At 61.8% G+C, this 20,701-nt stretch overlaps 1 protein-coding gene across 3 annotated transcripts in view; it reads right to left on the reverse strand.

Moving 5' to 3' along the window:
• PXDN (peroxidasin) overlaps positions 1 to 20,583 on the reverse strand; it is a 64,492-nt gene extending 43,909 nt beyond the window's left edge. For all 3 annotated transcript variants that reach the window (XR_003588047.3, XM_027964025.3, XM_027964024.3), the window contains exon 1: positions 20,315 to 20,583. Coding sequence is in view for 2 of the 3 variants with exons in the window: in XM_027964025.3 (XP_027819826.2) it covers positions 20,315 to 20,505 (191 nt within the window). In the remaining variant the exon portion in view is untranslated. The remainder of the gene's footprint in view (positions 1 to 20,314) is intronic.
• Positions 20,584 to 20,701: the final 118 nt, after the last annotated feature.

Below are 20,701 nucleotides of genomic sequence, written 5' to 3' on the forward strand. Positions count from 1 at the left end.
CTCGGCTTCAGCAGCGGGGGCAAAGCTCTGCAGTCCTGCAGGAGAGCCCTTGGGCTTCAGCAGCTGAGCCGAAGTGGCCGTGGCTGTCCGCAGCATGTGGAATCGCCCCAAACCAGGGGTCAGCCCCGTGTGCCCGCCCTGGCAGCAGGATTCTGACCCTCTGGGCCACCAGGGCAGTCCCACAGCCAGCATTAACGCCTGTTTCCGTTTCCTCCGTCACAGAAAGGGTGAAAGTGTTTGCCGTTCGTGATCAGAGGCGGTACATCCCGAGACCCCGCTCTGTCCTCACCTCCTCCCTTTTGGAGACTGCACTTCCTCAGCCTTCCACTGATGCCCTTTGAAGATGCAAACAAGAACATGTGTCTACTTCCCTCCCTTTCTGGCAGAGAAGGCTGCTCGCTGAGAACACACTTTTCTTCAAAGGACAAACCTCAGAGCTCTGGACACGCCCCCACGTCCTTTCAGGGAGTGACCGCGACCTGTGCCCAGCACCCCCTCCTCCCTCCCCCCACTCCGAGCCGTCCTCAGCACTGCACCGACCCACCCGTCCCCACCGGCCCATCGGTCCCCACCGACCCACTGGTCCCCACTGGCCCAGTGGTTCCCCACTGACCCACCGGTCACCACTGACCCACCCGTCCCAACGGACCCATCGGTTCCCCACTGACCCACCGGTCCCCACTGGCCCAGTGGTTCCCCACTGACCCACCGGTCACCACTGACCCATCCGTCCCAACGGACCCATCGGTCCCCATTGGCCCATCAGTCCCCACTGGCCCACCGGTCCCCACCGATCCACCCGTCCCCACGGACCCATTGGTCCCCACTGACCCACCGGTCCCCACTGACCCACCGGTCCCCACCGATCCACCCGTCCCCACGGACCCATCGGTTCCCCACTGGCCCATCGCTTCCCACTGGCCCATCGCTTCCCACTGGCCCATTGGTCCCCACTGGCCCATCCCTTCATGACTGGCCCATCACTTCCCAGCAGGCTCAGAGACTCACATCGTCACTGATGTCTTCATAGGGCTGACTCTTAGAGGAGTTGCTGCTAGGCTGAAGGATAAACACGCGTCCTGACTGCTGACATCTATGCACTTGCTAAGCGCCCATCAATCCACAAACACTCATGGGCCACATATCCCGTGTGCCACGGGAGCCCAGCCTCAGAATCTGCCCAGTGTCTCGGGAGGCGGCCCTTGGGAGATGGCCCTCGGGGTCCAGACCTGGGCTCTGCCCCCAGAAGGATGCGGAGCAACCAGGGCCCCAGGAGCCTGAGGCTGACATGCGAGAGCCTGGGGACCAGGTGGCTGAGGGTGGCTGCACCACCCGGGCGGGGGGCAGGGACCCCCAGAGCCGGGAGAGGGCAGCACATGGGAGGAGAAGGTCAGGGTGGCCTGTGGACCGTGGCGGCAGGCACACCCTCCGAGCACAGGTCCCCTGCCCCTGCACGGGTGCGCCCCTGGCCCTGGGCATGGCAGCAGGCTTCGGTGCGTGGCCCGGGGAAGCAGTTCCAAAGCTCCACCCCGTGTAGCCAAGCGCGTCCTCCTGGCCTTAGACGTCTCCCTGGGCCAGATCTGTGTCAAGGACTCGCTAATTGCCCCAGAAGCGTGTTATCGACGGGTGCAGCAGGCGCCCAGTCCCCTCTGCACCCAAATTACTCAAACTTAAAACCACAAAGGGGAGTCCCTGGTGGTCCAGTAGTTAGGACTCCAGCTTTTACTGTTGAGAAAACAGGTTTCATCCCTGGTCTGGGAGCTAAGCTCCCACAAGCCTTGCAGCACAGCCAAAAAAATTCAAGTAAAATAGACAAACCAACAGAAACAGCAGTGAGGTCAGTGGAGCGAACGCAGCATCTGCTGGTGAAGTGCACGCAGGTTAGGGACAGAGCTGGGCAGAGGCTGCAGGCAGACAAGCGCTGAGAAAGGCGGGCAAGGGCAGAAAGACGTGGCCCCGTCACGGGGGACAGTCCTGCTGAAGGGGGGCTGGACACGCCGCCTCTGAGGGGACAGGGCCCACGCAGGCAAGGGGCGTTTCAGTGTCCCCTGCACCACGAGAAGGGCGGTCCCTCCCACGCGCCCAGGGCACACCTCTCAGCCCCACACCTGTTAAAGACCGCTTCACTTTCAGAGATGGAGCCGTCCCAAGCCGGAGAGTCCTGGCTACCCAGGCTCCGACCCTTGTCCCTCTCGCTGTGGCACAAGGTGACCCACGGCCAACCCTGAAGCAGACAGGCTCAGAGTCACAGAGGTCAAGGGTGTCCAGCCAGCAGGGCAAAAGGCCAGGCTCCAGGGTCTGCTTTTTCCTCCCCCCGCCGTGCAGATTTCTGCAAAACACAGAGAGCCTTGTCTGACATGGGAGCAGTGTCTGTCTGCAGGAAGAGCGCCGGTGTTTCTGGGGGACAAAGAGGCCTTGCAGGGTCAGCTGTGCAGATGGCGGGACAAGTCCAGGGCACTGGAGGACATGCAGTCCCTTCCCCAACGGAATCCACAGGGCCAGGGGGCACGGCCCCAGTGGAATCGTGCTCCCTGAGGGCTGGTGGTTCCCACCAGGAGGGCAGGTGTCGGAGTCTCCACTAACCGTCACCCAGAGGACAGCCCCCTGGAGCCCTCCCAGGGGTGGGCAATGTGCAGGCCCCTGGGGGTGACCAGGGCGGGTCCCTCCATCCCCAGGAAGAGCTCCAAGTTTCCCGCCGTGTCCGCTCTCCATCCAGAACCGAAGCTCCCAGGAAAAGGCCACGTGGGCAGGGGCGGGACATGCATGCCCGACGTGGCATGCTGAGCCCCATTTCTGTCGTCTCCCCATCCAGAATTTAAAGCTCAGGAAACAAGGGGCCCTCTCTCAGCTCACGGGCACAGAACTCGCTCGGGGAGCGGTGGGTTGGGGGGCTCCCTCAGCTCTGCTGATGGGTGCACAGCCTCCTGGAAGGACCCAGGACGGCTCCCAAGCCACCACCATCTCCTGACCGACAGGTCCTCCTGCAAGGCCTCCACCCGAGGACTCCAGGCTAACACGGGGCTCGGAGCTCCGACAAGACGGCAGCCCCTTCAGCAGAGAGAGGAACGCCAGCTCAGGGTCCTGAAGGAGAAAACCAACCAATTCAGCCAAGTTTGGTTCACCGGCTAATATCTATGAATAGAGAGCAAGGCAAAAAGCCACGGTTTTGCTCTGACAGAGACTTTTTAAAAACACTGAAAAAAATGATTCAAAGCACAGGACAGGACTACTTCAAAAGAAAACTGACTTCAGGCCCTGATTCACTCACCGGAAGGATGCGCGCAAACGTGCTTCTGCGGATTGGCCTTAGCGTTCCAGCTGCTAGAAAGAGCAGCCAGGAGGAGCGGAGAGCGCTTCAGCAAATGGGGGGAGAGGAGAGCTCACAGCGTGGGGAGGACCCCGGTCTCCACCTGCCAGCCTGAGAGGACCACGGCGTAGCAATCGCGTCCCTCACCCTGAAAACATCACTGATCCTGACGACCTCGGGCTGTTCTAGAGATGCGGGCTCTGGGAGCAGCCCTCGGCAACTAAAAAAACAGTCCAGGAGTGGATACTCCAGCTTTGCAACCTCCGCAGCCGCCCCCGAGCCAGCACGGAGCTCACTGCTCAGATTTGGACCAGCTCCATCATCAGACTTGCCTGTGCCCTCAGCTGGTTGTGTCATTTGTTACAAATCTCCGTGGGGTCACTGTCACTGGGCCCCCAGTGAGCACTCGCAGGGACCGACCCCCTCCCCCAGACCAAGCTCCTCCGGCCCCGGGACGCGGGGAGGCCCCGGATGAAGGCGCACCGGCCGGGCTGAGGAAGCCACCTCCTTCTGGCAGAGCAGGGTCCCCTGCTGCCCCTTGCAGAGCCCGCGCTGGGCACTTTCACGGCCAGGCCCCACAGGACGGGTGTGCCTGACTGTCCCCCGAGAGGCGAAGCAGAAAGATGCTCGGGTGAAGGCGCACGTGGTCGCCATGGCGACCCCGCCACTCCCCGTCCAGCCACAGAGCCGAGGCACACGCACACCTGCGTTCACGCACCAGGGTCTGCAACTACGTCGTCGGGAAACATCACTCTTCTGTTTTCAACCATTTAAAAAGATGCAAGAGGCCTCCCTGGTGGCTCAGTGGTGAAGAGTCCACCTGCCAAGGCTGGAGACACGAGTTCAGTCCCTGGTCGGGAGAAGCCCGCGCGCCGCGCCTCCTGCGCTCCAGATTCTGGGAGCCGCAGAAGCCGAAGCGCAGACGCCCGGAACACCGCCATCCACAAGGGGAGTCGCCGTCGCAGCGAGAGGTCCGCACACCGCAACTAAAGACCCAGCACAGCCAAACACAAATCAATTAATTTATTTTTTAAAGTAAATGAAGGTTCACAGGACAGTGAAAGGGCCGGCCAGCCACCGGCGCGCGGTCTGGAGGGGGTGTGGTGACGGCCCAGGAGATGAACCGTCGGGGTCTCACTGCCGACCGTGCCCAGGCCTCGTGCAAACGCGAACCCTAACCGCCCCCGCCCCCCCCACAGAGGAGCAGAGCGCGTCTGCTGGTGCACCGCGTCCGTCCTCTGGGTTTCGCCCAAGCTCCTCCCACGGCTGTTTAAAAATGAAATCAGCATTTCGCCTGTTTTCCAGACCCAAACTGGCCGGCGCCGTCTACCAGAGACTTCCCCAGGGTCGCGCCTTCGCGTCCCAGGAAGCCCCCCAGCAGGGTGAAGCCGAGGACAGCGTGTGGTCAGGGGAAGGGCCGCCCCGCCCGTCTCCCCGGCACATGGCGCGCCGGAGCAGCGGCCTGCACGACCGTGAAATCCGGGCTGCCCAGCTCAGCGAGTCAGAGCAAACACGGCGGCCCGACGTCCTCCTGATTAGCAACGGCCCAGCGAGCAGCGCGCACGCCGGTTCCCAGCAGAGCCGCGCCGGCTCCGCCCAGGCGTGGGAAGCGGCTCGCTCTGCCGCTCTGCCGGGCCGGAGGGTCCTCCTGCCGCGAAAACAGGGGCGGGGGAGGCGTCTCCCCGCGGGAGGAGCTCGCCGCGGCGCCCGGCAGGGTCTCGGGCGTCTGCTCGGGTCTCTGGAAGCCCGAGTCTGCGAGGCTGAAGACGCGGGGCTGGGTGCCGGCCTTGGGGCCCTCCTGGGCTGCGGGCGGGGCTGTGTGGCTTCAGCGCCAGAGGAGCCCCGTCCGGGGGCTCATCCAGGCCTCGCGTGGGAGGGGGAAGGAATCTGTGAGCGGGGACCATACGTGTCCACGGACACGCCTCTGACAGCCTCGGGGCCCCCGACAGCCAGGCTGAGGGGGTCCCCCGGTGTCCCAGTCTGGCAGCAGGCGGGGTCACTGCCCAGGGGAAGCACAGGCATCCAGGTCCGAATCTCCGCCCCGCTTTCTGCTGGACCGAGCCTTGACCTCTCCCATCCGCAGTTTGCTCATCACTGAGTAAGGGGACGGGGCCACACCGCTCCCGTGAGAGAGGGCCCAGCAGAGCGAGAGACTGGCTGCTGACGTGCTGGGGAGGAGGGGGGCCGGGGGAGGGGGTACAGCTCACAGAGGGATGCCTGCGGTCAGGGACGGGCCACGCCTGCTGCACGTGGGAGAGCCTGCATCTCACACTCAGAGGAGAGGCGCAGAGAAGGGAGTTCACCGGCCTGAAACCACCCAGCCCAACCAGGCAGCCCAGGAGGGCGTCAGGCCTCATCCTCCACGCTGACCCTGTGTCCCTAAGACCCTCCTTCCTGGCCCAGCCTGCCAGCCCCCAGCAATACAACCTGAAGCCATCAGAGTGTGTGTGTGCACGTGTGTGGAGAGAGGCTGAGACTGATCATCGCTAAGGGCAGACTTATTGTGGAGTGAGGCCGGCAGGTCCACAGTCTGCAGGCAGGCCGGGGGGCTGGACGCTCGGGGAAGGGCCACTGTCTGCCCCCAGGCCCAGCTGGCGTCTCTTCCCTGAAGTCCTTCAGCTCTCGGGAGAAGGCCCCCCTGCACTGTGGAGGGCACTCCAGGTCTCCCAAAGGTCCTGACGTACATATCCATCTCCTCTGAAAGCATTTTCACAGAAACCTCTAGGATAACACTTGACCCAGCATCTGGGAACTGTGTCCCAGGCAGGATGGCCCGGAACACTGACCAGCACAGGCACCGGGGCGTGAGACGCAGCCTGCTGGCTATGACAAGCATGACCCCTCACACACATGAACGGGTGAGGCCGTTCCTACAGAGGCAGCCAGATGCGCCTTTGAGTTCAGCAAAGTAAACAGATCCATCGTGTTATCCCGCCGGATGCTCACCCAACACTTGGCTGACCGGCAATCGGACAGTCACGGGCCCCAGCCCGGACCAGGCCCGGGAAGGGGATCTCTGGTTCCACCATACAGGCTGACCTCCGCCTGCTGTTGCAGTTAACACCACGGAGGAAACGGACCGAACACGGAATCAACAAATCCTGGCACCAAGCAGTTACCCTCCACCCAGAGCCTTCGGGAACATCTCACCCAGGCGGCTTCCTGCACACAAAGAACTTAAGTCTTCAGGAAAACAGGACACGCAACCCCAGACAATTACTGAATGAGGACACACTTTAGGGAGCAAAGAGGTCATCTCATCAATCAGAAAATAGCACCGGACGACAGAAGTGTGGGGCTAAATAAACCCAAGAGGACGCAGAAGGGCTGGGTCTGCAGTGAGTCGTCGGGAAGGGCTCTGAGGGAGGGGCACGCAAGGGAGCCGTGTGCCGGACACAGAGGTCGGCCCTAGGCGAGGCGGTCCCTCCCGGAGCCTGGCTCCAGTCTCAGTCAGGGGCCTCCAGACTCACCCGGGGACCTCCATTCTCACCCGAGGACCCTCCAGTCTCAGCCCGGGGACCCCCCAGCCTCAGGGGACCCTCCAGACTTACTCAGGCGACCTCCAGTCTCAGCCCGGGGACCTCCACTCTCATCCGGGTACCCTCCAGTCTAACCCCGGGGACCATCCAGCCTCAGGGGACCCTCCAGACTCACTCAGGGGACCTCCAGTCTCAGCCCAGGGACCCTCTAGTCTCGCTCCAGGGACCACGATGCCAGCCTGACCCGTCGCGCTGGCCTCTCCTTGGCAGGAATGCTGGCCTAGCTCTCCCAGTGCACTGATGTTCAGACTTCTCACGGTCTCACAGTCCTTCTTAGTGACAAATCGAGAAGCTTTAATGCAGCACCAACTGTATACAAAGAACTAGGTTATCTCAGCTCCAGGATCCTGAAAAGAACTGAGAAAATAATCACTCCGATCATTTCCTGTTGGGTTTCCTTCTCCCCAGACCTAGTTGGGCATGGCCACCAGACACAGAGCTCTGAGAAACTGCAGAAAATGAGAACAGGGCTTCTCTCGGGCTAAGGAAAATATTGAGGAAGCCGGACTTTAAAGTCAGTGCATCCGAGCTTAGGAGGAAAGAGACCTGGGTCTAGGATCTCTTCCCTGGCTGTCTCCTTTCTATAACCTTCCGCTGGGCTTCCAATCCCACCCGTGAACCAGGGGGAGTCAGGGTGGAGAGGGGAAGGACCAGGGACAGATCTGCATTGAGATAGAGGAGCTGACTACAACATGGAGTGTGTCTCACAGCAGTGGGGTCTACTCAGCTCAGCACACGTACCTGATACTCACCAAGGACACCAAAACGTTGGGGGGGGGGGCGGTGGAGGGACAAACAGATGGGCAGATGGACGGATGGATGGAGGGGCAGATGAGTGCACGGCTGGGTAAGGAAGGATGCGTGAATGGATGGGTGGATGGACGGATGGACGGGCAGGTGGGGGCGACACAACGCGGTAACACGCACAAGAGGAAAACACTCAGGACTAACAACGGGCCCTTGACGCCACGCCAGTGCAGACATCCCGCATGTCGGAATAAGCAGCAATGATGACCAACTGCACCCACTTCAACGGCTATTTTTAAAAGCTAAAGAGTTGCTCAGCTGGAATTTTAGAAATACCGTCCACTGCAGGAAGTGACAAGTCTAATCCAGGCTCTTCCCCTAAAGGAAGCTGCAACCAGGAAGGGAAGCACGAATTCACCCCGTGCTGTAAATAAGGCAGCCCGAGTTCCCAGGGGACGGCTCACTCTCCTGCACCAGTCCTGTCTCTCTCTGCATAAAGGTTACTCCCGCCCAAGCGCTGTGCCCGCTCTCCCTTTATCCTGTGAAAAGGGAAAATAGCAATCCAAACAGTGCCGAGGCAAAGTCTTCCCATCTCTTTCATTTGTTTAAAGTAACTCTGAGCTTTCATTCACATCCTTACTTCTCAACAAATACATCAGAGCTGTGCAGAAAAGGCATTTTAGCAAAGTGGGGAAGTGCAGGAACTCACTCACAGAGGGCTTCCTGGTCCCAGAACCAGGGGGACACCCTCCACCTGCTGACTCACAAGTGGGCTGTAGGTGTCTCCTAAGCATTTGGGTTTGGCCCCTCGGAGAAAGCTGCCTGTGTAAAATGCATAGAAAACTAGCCTAGCAGTATCTCCTGTCTGCATCACACGTGTCTGCTCCAATTAAAGGCAGGGCCCACGGTAACTGGCCAACCCTGCAAGAGCCCCAGTATCCCAGCTCCCTCCCAAGAACTCCCCAGGCACAGTCACCTTCCTGTCTGTAAGGAAAAGAACCCAGATGTGACCAGAACAATAGATCTCACGGCAGAGCATCCACCGTGCAGGCCGTGTCAGGAGATGCAGGTGCATCCCCTTCTCCACACCCAGGACGCCCGGGCTGGTGTGGACCTGCCTTCCAGAGAGCGCATGCGGAAAGCTCGGATAAGAGCCCGCAGGGGCGGGCCACGCCCACAGGCCACGCCCCCAACTATGCCCTGCATGCCACACCCACAGGCCACGCCCTTGAAGACTGCGCCCTGCAGGCCACACCCCACAGGCCACGCCCACAGGCCACCGCCCCCAACTATGCCCTGCAGGCCACACCCCACAGGCCACGCCCACAGGCCACCGCCCCAGGCCACATCCTGCAAGGCCACAGGGCTAGCCGCGCTGTCCCTGCCCCCGGCGTGTGTCTGTCCCCCCAAGCTCGGCCTCCGTCATTAAAACCGTGGCTCTTCTAGCTCCCTCTCCCTGCCCAGGAGACCAAACCGAAGGCAGCCGTGCCCACATCCACGCCTGCAACAGCTCCACCCTGAAGGGTCCTCCTGGCCTGTCTCAGAGAAGAATTAAATTTAGCGACTCTGAACCTGATGGAACCTCAACGGCAAGATACTTTCTCCCTTGAGGGTCAGGTGGAGACTGCAGGAGTCCTGCCGTACTGCCTGGTTCCTAACCCGCCACGTAAGCCAAGACACCCTGACCCCTAGGAGGGCCTGGGGGCGCGAGGGGGACTTTGACGGGGGCAGCAGGTCCCCAGGCCTTGAGGGCACAGTGCCTCCGCCTGGAGCATGGAGGACACCGTGTGCCCGTCGTCCCCAGACTCCCGCCTTGAGAAGGCCCCACTTGCTGACGCCCACCTGTGCGCCTCCTGTCCTTGAGCAGCTGTCGTCCGGGAGCCCAGAGGTGAGGCGTGTGAGCGAGTGTCCTTTCCAGGGCCTATCTGGTGCCACGTTGCTTGCATTTTCGTGCCCTTTGTTGGTGACTCTGCTGTTTAAAACCTCCCCCGTCACAGTGCTGAACGACATCTGGTCACGGAGAAATGCCACGTGGGGGATGCCCCCCTCCAGACACGAGCTGTGTGCTCTGTCCTGAGCCCCATCCGCGCTGATGAGCCAACAACAGATGCTCAACAGGCAACTGGAAAAGGAAGCTCAGGAAACCACGGATCCAGTGGTGGCCACGCTGTGGCCCGGGCCTGGCTGGACGCTAACCCTGCATCTGCTGGGGCAAGGTTTCCCGGTGGCGAGCGCTCACAATTCCAAGAATGACCAGAATCAGCCTGAAACTCTCCCAGCTCCTCCCTCCCCACAGCTCAGGGCCCTGAGGTGACCAGCAGCCCAGCAGGAACGCCCAACCTCGGGCCAGAGACCTCAGACCCCGCAGGAGACGGGCCGCAGCTGGGGCAGCTGAGACCCAACGTGAGGCAGGGAGCCCAGGGAAGGGCGCGGCTCTTGGGATGTGCTGAGACCAAAGCCTCCGGAGAGAGAGCCAGTGACGGTCGTCAAAGCAGGGCTACGAGCGAGGAGACATGCCTGTGCACACCGCGTCTCCAAGGTCAGTGAGAGGCATCCTGGGGACCACGCTCCCCACCAGTTGCCACAGGAACCTGCTCCCTCCGCAGACACACGCTTGGCCCGGCCTGAGCTTGTTGGATCAGTGGGAGGTGAGCCGTGGTGCAAACAGGGGACACCTGTCCTCACGGAAACATGTACTGTGTCCAGGGAGGAGCTGGAGCAGGAGCAGCCCACAACACGCAGCCCTGTCACTGACTCAGACCAAGCAGCTTACACACGGGCCCCGAAGTCAGCAGGGAGATAACCCACGAGGCCTGCAGATTACACGCGTGCCCCAGAGTCAGCAGATTACACACGGGCCCTGAAGTCAGCAGGGAGATAACCCACGAGGCCTGCAGATTACACGCGTGCCCCAGAGTCAACAGATTACACGAGTGCCCCAGAGTCAGCAGGGAGATAACCCACGAGGCCTGCGGATTACATACGTGCCCTGAAGTCAGCAGGTTACATGCGTGCCCCAGAGTCAGCAGGGAGGTAACCCACGAGGCGCACGGAGGCCTTCTGAGGTAGGTGTGCAACAGCAGAAGAGTGGAAACAAAGAAACGACCCGCAGAAAGAATTTGGTTCAATGAAGTCGGCAATTCCAAAAATAAACACTGAGTGCCATTAACAAACGGCGCAGGCCTCTGATTACTGCAGGCACAGGGCCGCCGCATGCAGTGGGCGTGGAGAGCTGGACACAGAGCCCCATCTGATGTCGGCAGACAGATGGCCGGTAGGTGGGGGAGCAGATACGGGAGACTGATACGTAGCCGGACAGACGACAACATGCAGACGGAGGGATGGACAGAACTGCCGGCGTGGACCCAGACGCACAGATGGCAGGTGACCCACGAGACGGACGGACAGAGCTGCCGGCATGGACAGACGCACAGACGGCACCACGGCTTCCTGCCCGGCTGCACTCACACGACTGTGCTGACACTCTCCTCGAATAATAGAAAGGCGAGCCACTTATTTTGGTGTTTCTGTCTCTATGTTCACATTTTTCTACCATGAACACGTATAGCTCACATAAAAATATTTTAAAGCGCCTAGTAAAGGAAAGTCCATGGGGTTGCGAAGAGTCAGACACGACTGAGCGGCTTCCCTTTCACTTTTCACTTTCATGCACTGGAGAAGGAAATGGCAACCCATTCCAGTGTTCTTGCTGGAGAATCCCAGGGACGGGGGAGCCTGGTGGGCTGCCGTCTATGGGGTCGCACAGAGTCGGACACGACAGAAACGACTCAGCAGCGGCGGCGGCGGCAGATGTGAAGGAAAGGTGAACAGGAGGTGAGGGCAGCATTCACAGCTCTCGCTGTCGCCTCCTGGGGAGACAGGGTACCCCCAACCTGGCCAGTAACTGCTGTGCCTCCGGCCAACCTCCACCCGCAAGGACAGCAGGCCCTGAGAGAAGGCGGCCAGCAAGCTCCCAAGGACCCCAGCCGTTCGCACACGGCTGTCGAGCAGGAGGGGTGCCTCCGGGCAGAGGGCAGGGTGCACCCACAGGTACCGTCAGGCTGGCGCCCGGTGGTGGGAGATGCTGCTGGCATCCTGGGCAAGAACCTCAGAAACAGGGCTGATTCCTGGAGCCCAGATGCAGAGGACCCACCCTGAGGATGGGGGATCCCCCATTTCCACCCGTCAGCCCCTATACCGCCTCTCCCGTCACCCTAGAACTACCCAGGACCCACACCAACCCGCCGCCTCATCCTGGGAGGAAACCCTGGGTCCAGCACTTGGCTTCCAAGCAATCCAGCCAGGATCTATGGGTCACAGCGCTGAGGCTGTTCACCACTTGCCACGATGATTACACGGGGTAACTCAGAGATGCACAAAACCCTTGTCAGAAGGAGATTCAAGCTTTTAACCATCTGATGCAAAGATCTGACTCACTGGAGAAGACCTGGATGCTGGCAGTTTGAGGGCAGGAGGAGAAGGAGGTGATGGAGGATGGGATGGTTGGAAGGCATCACCGACTCAGTGAACATGAATTTAAGCAGACTCTGGGAGATGGTGAAGGACAGGGAAGCCAGGCGTGCTGTAACCCGTGGGGTCACAGAATCGGACAGGACTGAACAACCACCACCTCGATTAACCCATGACGGTGTCCACTGCAGCCCACAGCGGGGTCTAAGCCAAGGGGGACAGGGCAGGAAGCATTGGGCGACTGAGGGCACGGACAACAGCCTCTCTGCTCCCCAAGTGAGGGAGCCAGGGGCCCCTGTGAGGCATGGCGCCCGGAGAGAAGAACGCAGCGAGGGCAGCGGCCAGAAGCCGCCGTCCAGCCTGGGCTCCAGGGAAGCGGGAGGTGCCCCAGAGGCTGGGTCTTCCCGGGCACAGAGGCCCTGAGCAGCAGCCCCAGAGCGTGCGTACCAGGCGCGGAGGGCACCCAGTGCCCTCCAGGCAACCGTGATGAGTCCCAAGGGCAGCTGAAGCCCTGGCCCCTCACCGTCATCGCCCTCTTGCCCCGGCCCACCCTTGTCCCCTGGCTCAACCTAGAGCCACAGATTCAGGGTGGACAGGCCTGGGTCCTGGGTCGCTGGTAGAGTGCTGCTGCCTTAAAGGGCCAGACAGAGGAAAGGCGTTGCTGTGTCTCAGCCATGCGAGTCTGCCTTTCTAGCCAGAGGGGTGGTGGGCACCCCAGGCCACTGTCCACAGGCGGGCTCTGCAGAGCTGGGCTGGAGCTGAGACCCCAGCGAGAGGCCTCGTGAGGGAGGCAGGACCTGCACTGGTTTAATCCCCCAAGATCCTGCACCTGCTCGTCTCCCCCGGGGCTGCAGGCCCCGCCCAGCATGACAGCACCCACAGGCAGACGGGGACAGCAGGGCTGAGTGAGCCTCAGTTTTATAAACTCTCGACTCGGGCTTGTGAGTGCATTATCTGATTACTTGCTTTGTAAGACACGGGTGAGGAAAATTTTAATGAATGTTTTTATAAAATTACAAAAACAATGAGGACTTCTGAAGAAGGTGGGCAAACAGGGCCCAGACTTACTCTGCCTGAAACAGCCAAAAAGCTGACCAAATACATGGAACAGCTACCGTCAAGATCCTGTACGTCGGTCAGCAGTGGACGGGGTCCCGCCGGAGTAAACTCAGGAGGCAAGCCCAGAACCGCCCCATGCCGCTGCCCGAGAGAGGAGGCGCGCCGCGCCTGGGGAGAGCCCAGCCTCCAGGACACTGAGGCCCAGGGACAGACACTGGGAACCCGGAGCATCAAGCTTGCGGACGATGAAACCAGAGAAGGGGGCAGCAAAAGGAGGACAGAAAATCAGAGAATCCAAAAAGAAAAATCAGAGAATCCAAAAGCTGGGTTTTGGCAAAGATCAATGAAACTGAAAAGCCTCTAGGCAGACTGATCAGGAAAAAAGCACTTCTGACTTTGGGAACGAGAGACCTGGTCCCCACAGACCCTCGGTGTTGAGACGATGACGAGGGCCAACCCTCCCGTGTGATGTGCCCAAGCTCCCTGCTCCCCAGGCTCACTGGGGAAGGAACAGCCCTGACAGGCCTGTGTTTACTGAAGAACCTGAAGTCACGGTTTAAAACCCTCTCACAAAGCCACGGCGAGCGCAGCCGGGGCTTCCCTGGGAAGCAGGACCAGACGTTTAGGCACTGCTAAGCCCCTCCACTCACAGGAGCTCTCCCCAGAGCCGGACGGGAGGCTGTGCCCTGCACTCCCTCTGTGATACGAAAACCAGACAAAGACATTCCAGGAAAGGAAAACAAAGCCGGAGTCCCTGGTGAACAGACGCAGGCATGTCCAGCTGCCGGGGGGGACGCAGGGGGCGCTGAGGCTCGTTGTCCCGATTGTGGCGACGGCTGCAGAGCGCCGATCGCAGGCTCCCCGGATGTGCACCCCCAGCACGAGCGGCTGCTTTCCTGTGGCCGGATCTCCAGGAGGCTCTTCCCTTTCCAAGTGAAAATCCACCCAGAGAGCGGTCAGAAAGGGGGCCATCATCACTGGCTAAGCTCCCACCGCTGGCCTGACCAGTGAGCCAGAGGGCTGCCTGTGCGCCGCCGAGCTCCAGAGGCTCCCACTGCCTCCCCCCAGCCTGGTCCCGGCTCCCCCAGGGCTGAGCATCCAGACGCCACCCCTCTCCTAACGGAGCTGGTCACCCAGCGGCCACCGGACTGGGACAAGCCCCCATCAACACAGGCGCCTGAAGGACACCGGGCAAGGGCAAGGAGAGCCTGGGGACAGTGTCCACCCAGGGTCTGTGGGGAAAGTTCTTCAGGTCGGTGCCTCCTCCTCCCTACCCCTGAGGGAGCTGAAAAGCAAAGGGGAAAAGGCAACAGTGTCCAGAAGAGAGGAACTAATCAAATCTGCAGGGTTAACTGACCCTGCGTCCGAGCCAGGAAGGGGAGCCGAGAATTAAGTCCTGAAACAACTGACACAGTCTTACCTAAACTTCCTGCCGGTTCTGATTCAGTCACGGGAGTAACTGCTGGGCTGAGCCATCTCTGGGCTTCCCTGAATTGTCTGCCGGCAGGTGGCATCTGATCAAAAGGGACAAGCGTGATTCCTGCCTTTCCACATTAACTCCAAATAAGGAAAGATTAAATTAAATAAAATTAAATATCAAAAGGCAGAGACACCACTTTGCCAACAAAGGTTCATCCAGTCAAGGCTATGGTTTTTCCAGTAGTCATGTATGCATATGAGAGTTGGACTATAAAGAAAGCTGAGCGCTGAACAATTGTTTTCAAACTGTGGCGTTGGAAAAGACTCGAGAATCCCTTGGACTGCAAGGAGATCCAACCAGTCCATCCTAAAGGAGATCAGTCCTGGGTGTTCACTGGAAGGACTGATGCTGAAGCTGAAACTCCAATACTTTGGCCACCTGATGAGAAGAGCTGGCTCATTTGAAAAGACCCTGATGCTGGGAAAGATTGAGGGCAGGAGGAGAAGGGGACGACAGAGGATGAGGTGGTTGGACGGCATCACCAACTCGATGGACTTGAATCTGAGTAAACTCCGGGAGCTGGTGATGGACAGGGAAGTCTGGCGTGCTGCAGTCCATGGGGCTGCAAAGACTCAGACACAACTGAGCAACTGAACAACAGCCAAAAAAAAAACCATGAATCCCTGGACTTACGAACTTAGAGAGGTCGGAAGTTAGCGATGATGCTGTTTTACACACCAAAGGCGTTCTCTCGCCCACTGACAGGCGACACGTGGTGTGCAGTTACCAGTTCAAGTCCAAGGAGGAATCCCAGGGAGCAGTCAGCCCGCAGAGACACAGTAAACACGTGGGAAGCCCAGAGCGACTGCCTAAGCGTCAGCTCCACGGCTGTCCCGCTGCTTTCAGCTGGAATTCACCCCGAACTGCACGCTCTCGTGCACTCCAAAGGACACGTCACTGGCGTGATTGAGATGCTCGTTAAGCCTGGACGCTGAGTTGGGAGATCTGACACGCCGGGCGCTGGGGGCCCCAGCACCTCCCTAGGAGCACGCAGGGGATGGCAGGGACCAGGCCCAGCTGGAGCTGGGGGCGACCCGCTAGCTCTGCCCAGGGCCGCGGCCCCCAGGCCTTCACCACGGCATCCACGGCAGCGCCCTCCTGTGGCCCGCGCCCCGGAAGAGCCCGTGTGCCAGTGGGGATTGGCACATGGGCGAGGACCTTCCAACTGTCACCCAGTTTGTCAGCCTGACGAGAAGCAGCTCCAGAGACAGGGGGCCTGTGTTTGTCCGGCTGACACTTGAGTTTGTCACCTGGAACGTGTGTGCGGAGGCTCTGTGCAGCTGGCTGCCTCTTAAACAAGAGGCCTGCGTTCCCCAGGCAGGGACCCGCCCTCCTCCAGCCCTGGCGTTGCTGGGTGGCGCAGAGCCTTCCTGGGCCCCCGCCTGCCACCTCGGGGGTCCGGGGGGCACACACACATGTGTTGGCACAGTCCTCAGGGCCCTGCTTGTGAGCGAGGCTCGTCCCCTTCACTGAGGCCTTCAGGGAGGAGGCCAGGGTGTCGCCAGGCAGAGAGGCTGAATCACAGGACAGAGCGGGGGGCCCGGGAGGGCAGGGGGCAGAAGGAGCCACGAGTCCTGGCGTCTGGAACCTGGATGAGGCCAGAGCTGCCTCTGGTTCCAGGGTCAGCCGCCTGTGTGGTGTTGTCTTTTTACAACTATTTCCTGACTCATTAATGACACGAAGGAGGGGGGCTTCCTATGGCCTGCCTGCTGCAGCTACCCAGGGCGCATCTGCCAAAGCCAAGCTGTGTCCCAGCCGAGCAGGGACCCAGGTCCTGCTCCCAAGCAGCGGTATCTTGGGCCCCCTGGAAGCTTCCTCGGTGCCTGAGGTCTCCCCTCTGCCCACAGCGGGCTGGAGCTGAGGGCTCTAGATACCGCAGGGCTGTTAGCGGTGGGAGGAGGTGCTTGGTCCGCCACCATTTTGGAAAAATAAACCACCAGCATGCATGTACTTAAAAAATGTTCCTATGGTGCTTCTGAAATGCATTTGAGCTGTATTAATAAAAGCTTGACTTCATCCCAGCAGGCTGTCTAAAGCAGAAATCCGTTTCAGGTGAGCCTCAGGCTACAGTCAAGGTCCTGGCTGGCATGGGTGTCCTGCAGAGACCACGGCCCCGGTCACGGCTGACTGGGTCCATCACTCACCCCCCTGGGGAGGAGAGGCCAGCCTGGCCCAGGGCCAAGTGCATCCCCAGGTCAGCAGAGAGAGAGGGAGCTCCCCAAGCCCCAGGAAGACAGGAGACGGGGCACGTGATCAGTTCCCTGCTGGAGACCCCAGGCCCCTGCTGACCTGACAGGACCCCTCTCCCTCCCTCCTGCTACCTGTTGGCAGAGGCAGAGACCTCAGCGCCCTGCACAGAGGAGCTCATGAGAAGCTGGGTTCTCCCGTCAGCCAGGTTCAGTGCAGGGCCAACAGGAAGGCAGGGGCCCGACCCATACCAGGGCCCCGGCAGTACCTTCTCCGAGTGTGGAGAAGGTGCAGACCACGGGTGCCCCCGGCCTCCTGCAGTCCCCCTGGCCAGGCGCACCTGAGCGGTCAGCCTCATCACAGGGCCGCGGGGCCTCCCTCCCTGGTGCCCTCGTGGACCAGGGACCCTGCAAGGTGAGGGCTGGAACGCAGCTCGGGCCCAGACAGAGGCCTTCAGAAGCGGGTGGAAGTGGGGCCAGCTGTTTGGCTGGTAGCCTGACCCTGGGGAGGCGCTCTCGCCAGCCCCCTACCTGCTGTGGGCCAGGCTGCACTCCCCTGGGCCGCCCAGCCCACGTCCCCAGGCCCCCTCCAACACCAGGGCTTCCTGTCATGTGGACGGTGGCTTTGGAGTGGCCTGGGCTATGGGAGGGGGTGATTCCCATGGCCTCACCGAGGAGGCAACAAGAACAGATCAGAAGGGGGTGAGGCGCAGAGGGTGACGCGTGAGGCAGCAGGTGTACCAGGAGACCCCCCAAGGCCCGGGCCGAGGGGAGGACAGAGCGAGCAGAGTGAGGACGCCACCGCGCGCTTCACCGCCAGCTCTTCAGTCCCCACCACGGTGAGCTTCTGCTGCCCTGCTGAGCAGAGTGAAACTCTCAGACGTTAAACGCTTAATTCTACTACGGTCGAGCTAAGCGCATGACCCCTGCTGAAGGGCTCCGAAATGCTGACCGCAGGGAGCCCAGAGGGCGGGGTGGCCAGGACCCTGCTCCTAAGGTTCCGGGTCAAACTAGGATCACATGCTTTGGACCAGGGCCTGCTCTCAGACCAGGGTTTCTAAGCCCCAACCACGAAGCAGAATGATCCTCTCTCGGGCCCCATGTGGGCACACCCCTGAGACACCATGATGGGGGGACAAGTCTGATGCTCCTGGTGATTCTCAGTCAGTCTTTCCCAGGGAAAGGGGGAGAGGGGAGAGTCCTAAAAGCCGAGGGATAAGTGAGGGAGGGACCGGCCAACGGACTCTGGGGCCAAAGTCCTCCCTACCCTCACACCCTTTCAGTCCCCAGTCGCTCCCAGGTCTTACTTTGGATGGGGAGGAGCAGCAGCTGCAGGAGGGCAGAGCCCGGCAGAGAAGCCCAGAGTGCGCGCGGACGACCTCTGCACGGGCGGAGCCGGTGACGCCAACGCGTCGCAACGAGCAGCCCCCCAGGAAGGCTCCAGACTGGACCCCAGACCCCAGAGCAACACCCCTCCCCAGCGGGCCTTCCCGCCGGGCCGGGCTCCTCCATGAGGCCCCACCCAGCACCACTGTCTCCCTCCCGGCTCGCAGTCCCTGACCCCCGGCGGAACCCTTCACGGAGGACTCAGTTCTCCCGCATCCCAGGTCTACACTGGCACGGATGGGAGCCTCCTCCCCAGGTGCCTGTGTCTACACAGCTGTAGGACAGGTGTGTGTTCACACCACAATTCTCCAGGCTGGAATACTGGAGTGGCTAGCCCATCCCTTCTCCAGGGTATCTTCCCAACCCAGGGAAAAAACCTGGGTCTCCCACATTGCACGTAAATTCTTTACCAGCTGAGCCACAAGGGAAGCCCAATTTAGGATTTCCTGGTGGCTCAGACAGTAGAGTCTGCCTGCAATGCAGAAGACCACGGTTCAATCCCTGGGTCAGGAAGATGGAAAGGCCTGGCACCTCCCTCCAGTTCTCACTCCTGGAAAACCGCATGGACGGAGGAGCGCGGTGGGCTACGTCCATGGGGCGGCAGAGCGCCGGACACGACTGAGCCACTTCGCTCTCACACCACCCACAACCCTGGCGGCTCTCAGGGGCCCGGCAAGCTCAGCACCCCCGCCTAATCACAGAGCCCGCGAGGCCACGAGAGGTGGTTTCTCGGCATCTCTGGGCACAGGAACAAGCAGGGCTTCTGAATTCTCGCCAGCATCACCCACTGCTGCCCGCCCTGCCCACACTCGGCTGCTGCATGAGACTCCGGGAGGTTCCATGGAGAGCCTCACCGCCCGCAGGACGCTGGTGGGCCCATTCTGGCTCTACCACAGTCATCTTTTAAAATACTGTCTTTTAAAAAAAGCAATTAAGGCGTGAGGGCAAAGCCATGCGTTTGACTCATACATGTGGTCCATGTATTTGACTCTGGCGGGACGTGAAGAACGGCTTCAGGGTCCGCGTTTTTCCCACTGACTCAAGAGTTAAATCTCGGCCTCCAGAAACCCCTCAGTCGGCCTGTGGGGATGCCTCCTGCGCGCCGGCCCCGTCCCCAGAGGGCGGCCGGGGAAGCAGCCAGGGAGAGGGCTTCCAGGCCGGGGGTGAGTCCCACCGCGGACCCCGAGGAAGGGCCGCCAGGCGGGCGACCACGAGGAGAGTCCGCCTGCTTGGTTTTAAAAGAACACTGACCGCCCACTTCCTGAATAGTTCACCCCAAACTTCACAACTTTTGCAGGCGCCTCGGCGGTGCCAGAAGCACTCGGGCTCGGAGAAGAGTGGAAACTATTTTTGGCATCCAGAAGGGCGGCTGCGGGCCGCCGAGCGCAGTCGGCGCCTGGATCGCGGACTGCCTTTTCGGAGTTTGAAACTCTAATCAGGGGCGCATCCGAACAGGCCTCGGGCGACTCGGCGGCAGGGCGGGCGGGATCCCCAGGGGAGCGCGGGGGTGGGCGCGCGGTGCCAACTGGAGCGCCGGGTCCCAGCGGCCCCGCCGCGGCGCCCCAGCTGGAGACGAGGGCGGGGACGGGCCCCGCGCGCACACCCGCTCGGAACCCGGCTCCGCCCGCGCCTTCCCGCACTCGCAGCGCGCCCCTCCCGGGACGCGGCGCAGGGGCGCCCGAGAGAGCCGTGCGCCCACCGGGGCCCGGGCCGGAGGCTCTCTGCGCCCCGCCGGACGCGGGTCAGAGAGGGGGGCGCCAGGAGGGCCTCCCGGAGCCGGGACGGGGGTACGGCGGCCCGGGCAGGAGGGGGAAGCGCCGAGTCGGAGGCGAGGGGGAGGGGAAAGGAACGCGGGAGAGGGGGGCGCCGGGCTCCGGGAGCAGGGGGCCAGAGCGGGGCGGGGAGGAGCGGGCGAGCATCAGGGCCGGCGGGGCTGGGGGCTTTCCCCGGCGGGCCCGACGACTCCCCCGGCCCGCCGGGACTCCGAGCTCCAAACAAAGGCGGCTCCGGAGGCGGCGCGCTCTGCGCTCAGGTCCGCCCCCCGTCCGGCCACGGAGGACAAAGGCCCCGCCGCACGATCCCCGGCCGCCCGGCGCGCCCAGGTTCCCGGGGCCCTGCCCCCGCGCCCCGCCGCACTCACAGGATAGAGGTCTGCGGCGCCACGGCGGGCACGGCCTCCAGCAGCAGATGCATGCAGCGCACCGTGGTGCGGAAGCACAGGCAGCGGCTGGGACACCCGTTGCTCGGCCTGGGGGCGACCTCGGCCAGCGCCCCCCAGCACGAGCACAGAGCGAGTGCCAGCAGGCAGGGGCGCGCGGCGCGCACGGCCATGACCCACGGCGCGCGGGGCGCTCGGGCGCGCGGACCGACAGCGAAGGCCCGGCGCGTCCACCGCCGGCTCCGGACTGCGCCCGCCCGCCGCCCAGGCGCGGCCCACGTCCCAGCTGTGCGCCGCGGGCGGGGGGCGCCAGCTGTGCACATGCGCGCGGCTCCGCCCTTCCCGCCCCCACCTCCCCGAGGGCCGGGG

Source organism: Ovis aries, chromosome 2 (genome assembly GCF_016772045.2).
Source record: "Ovis aries strain OAR_USU_Benz2616 breed Rambouillet chromosome 2, ARS-UI_Ramb_v3.0, whole genome shotgun sequence".
Lineage (NCBI taxonomy): Eukaryota > Metazoa > Chordata > Mammalia > Artiodactyla > Bovidae > Ovis > Ovis aries.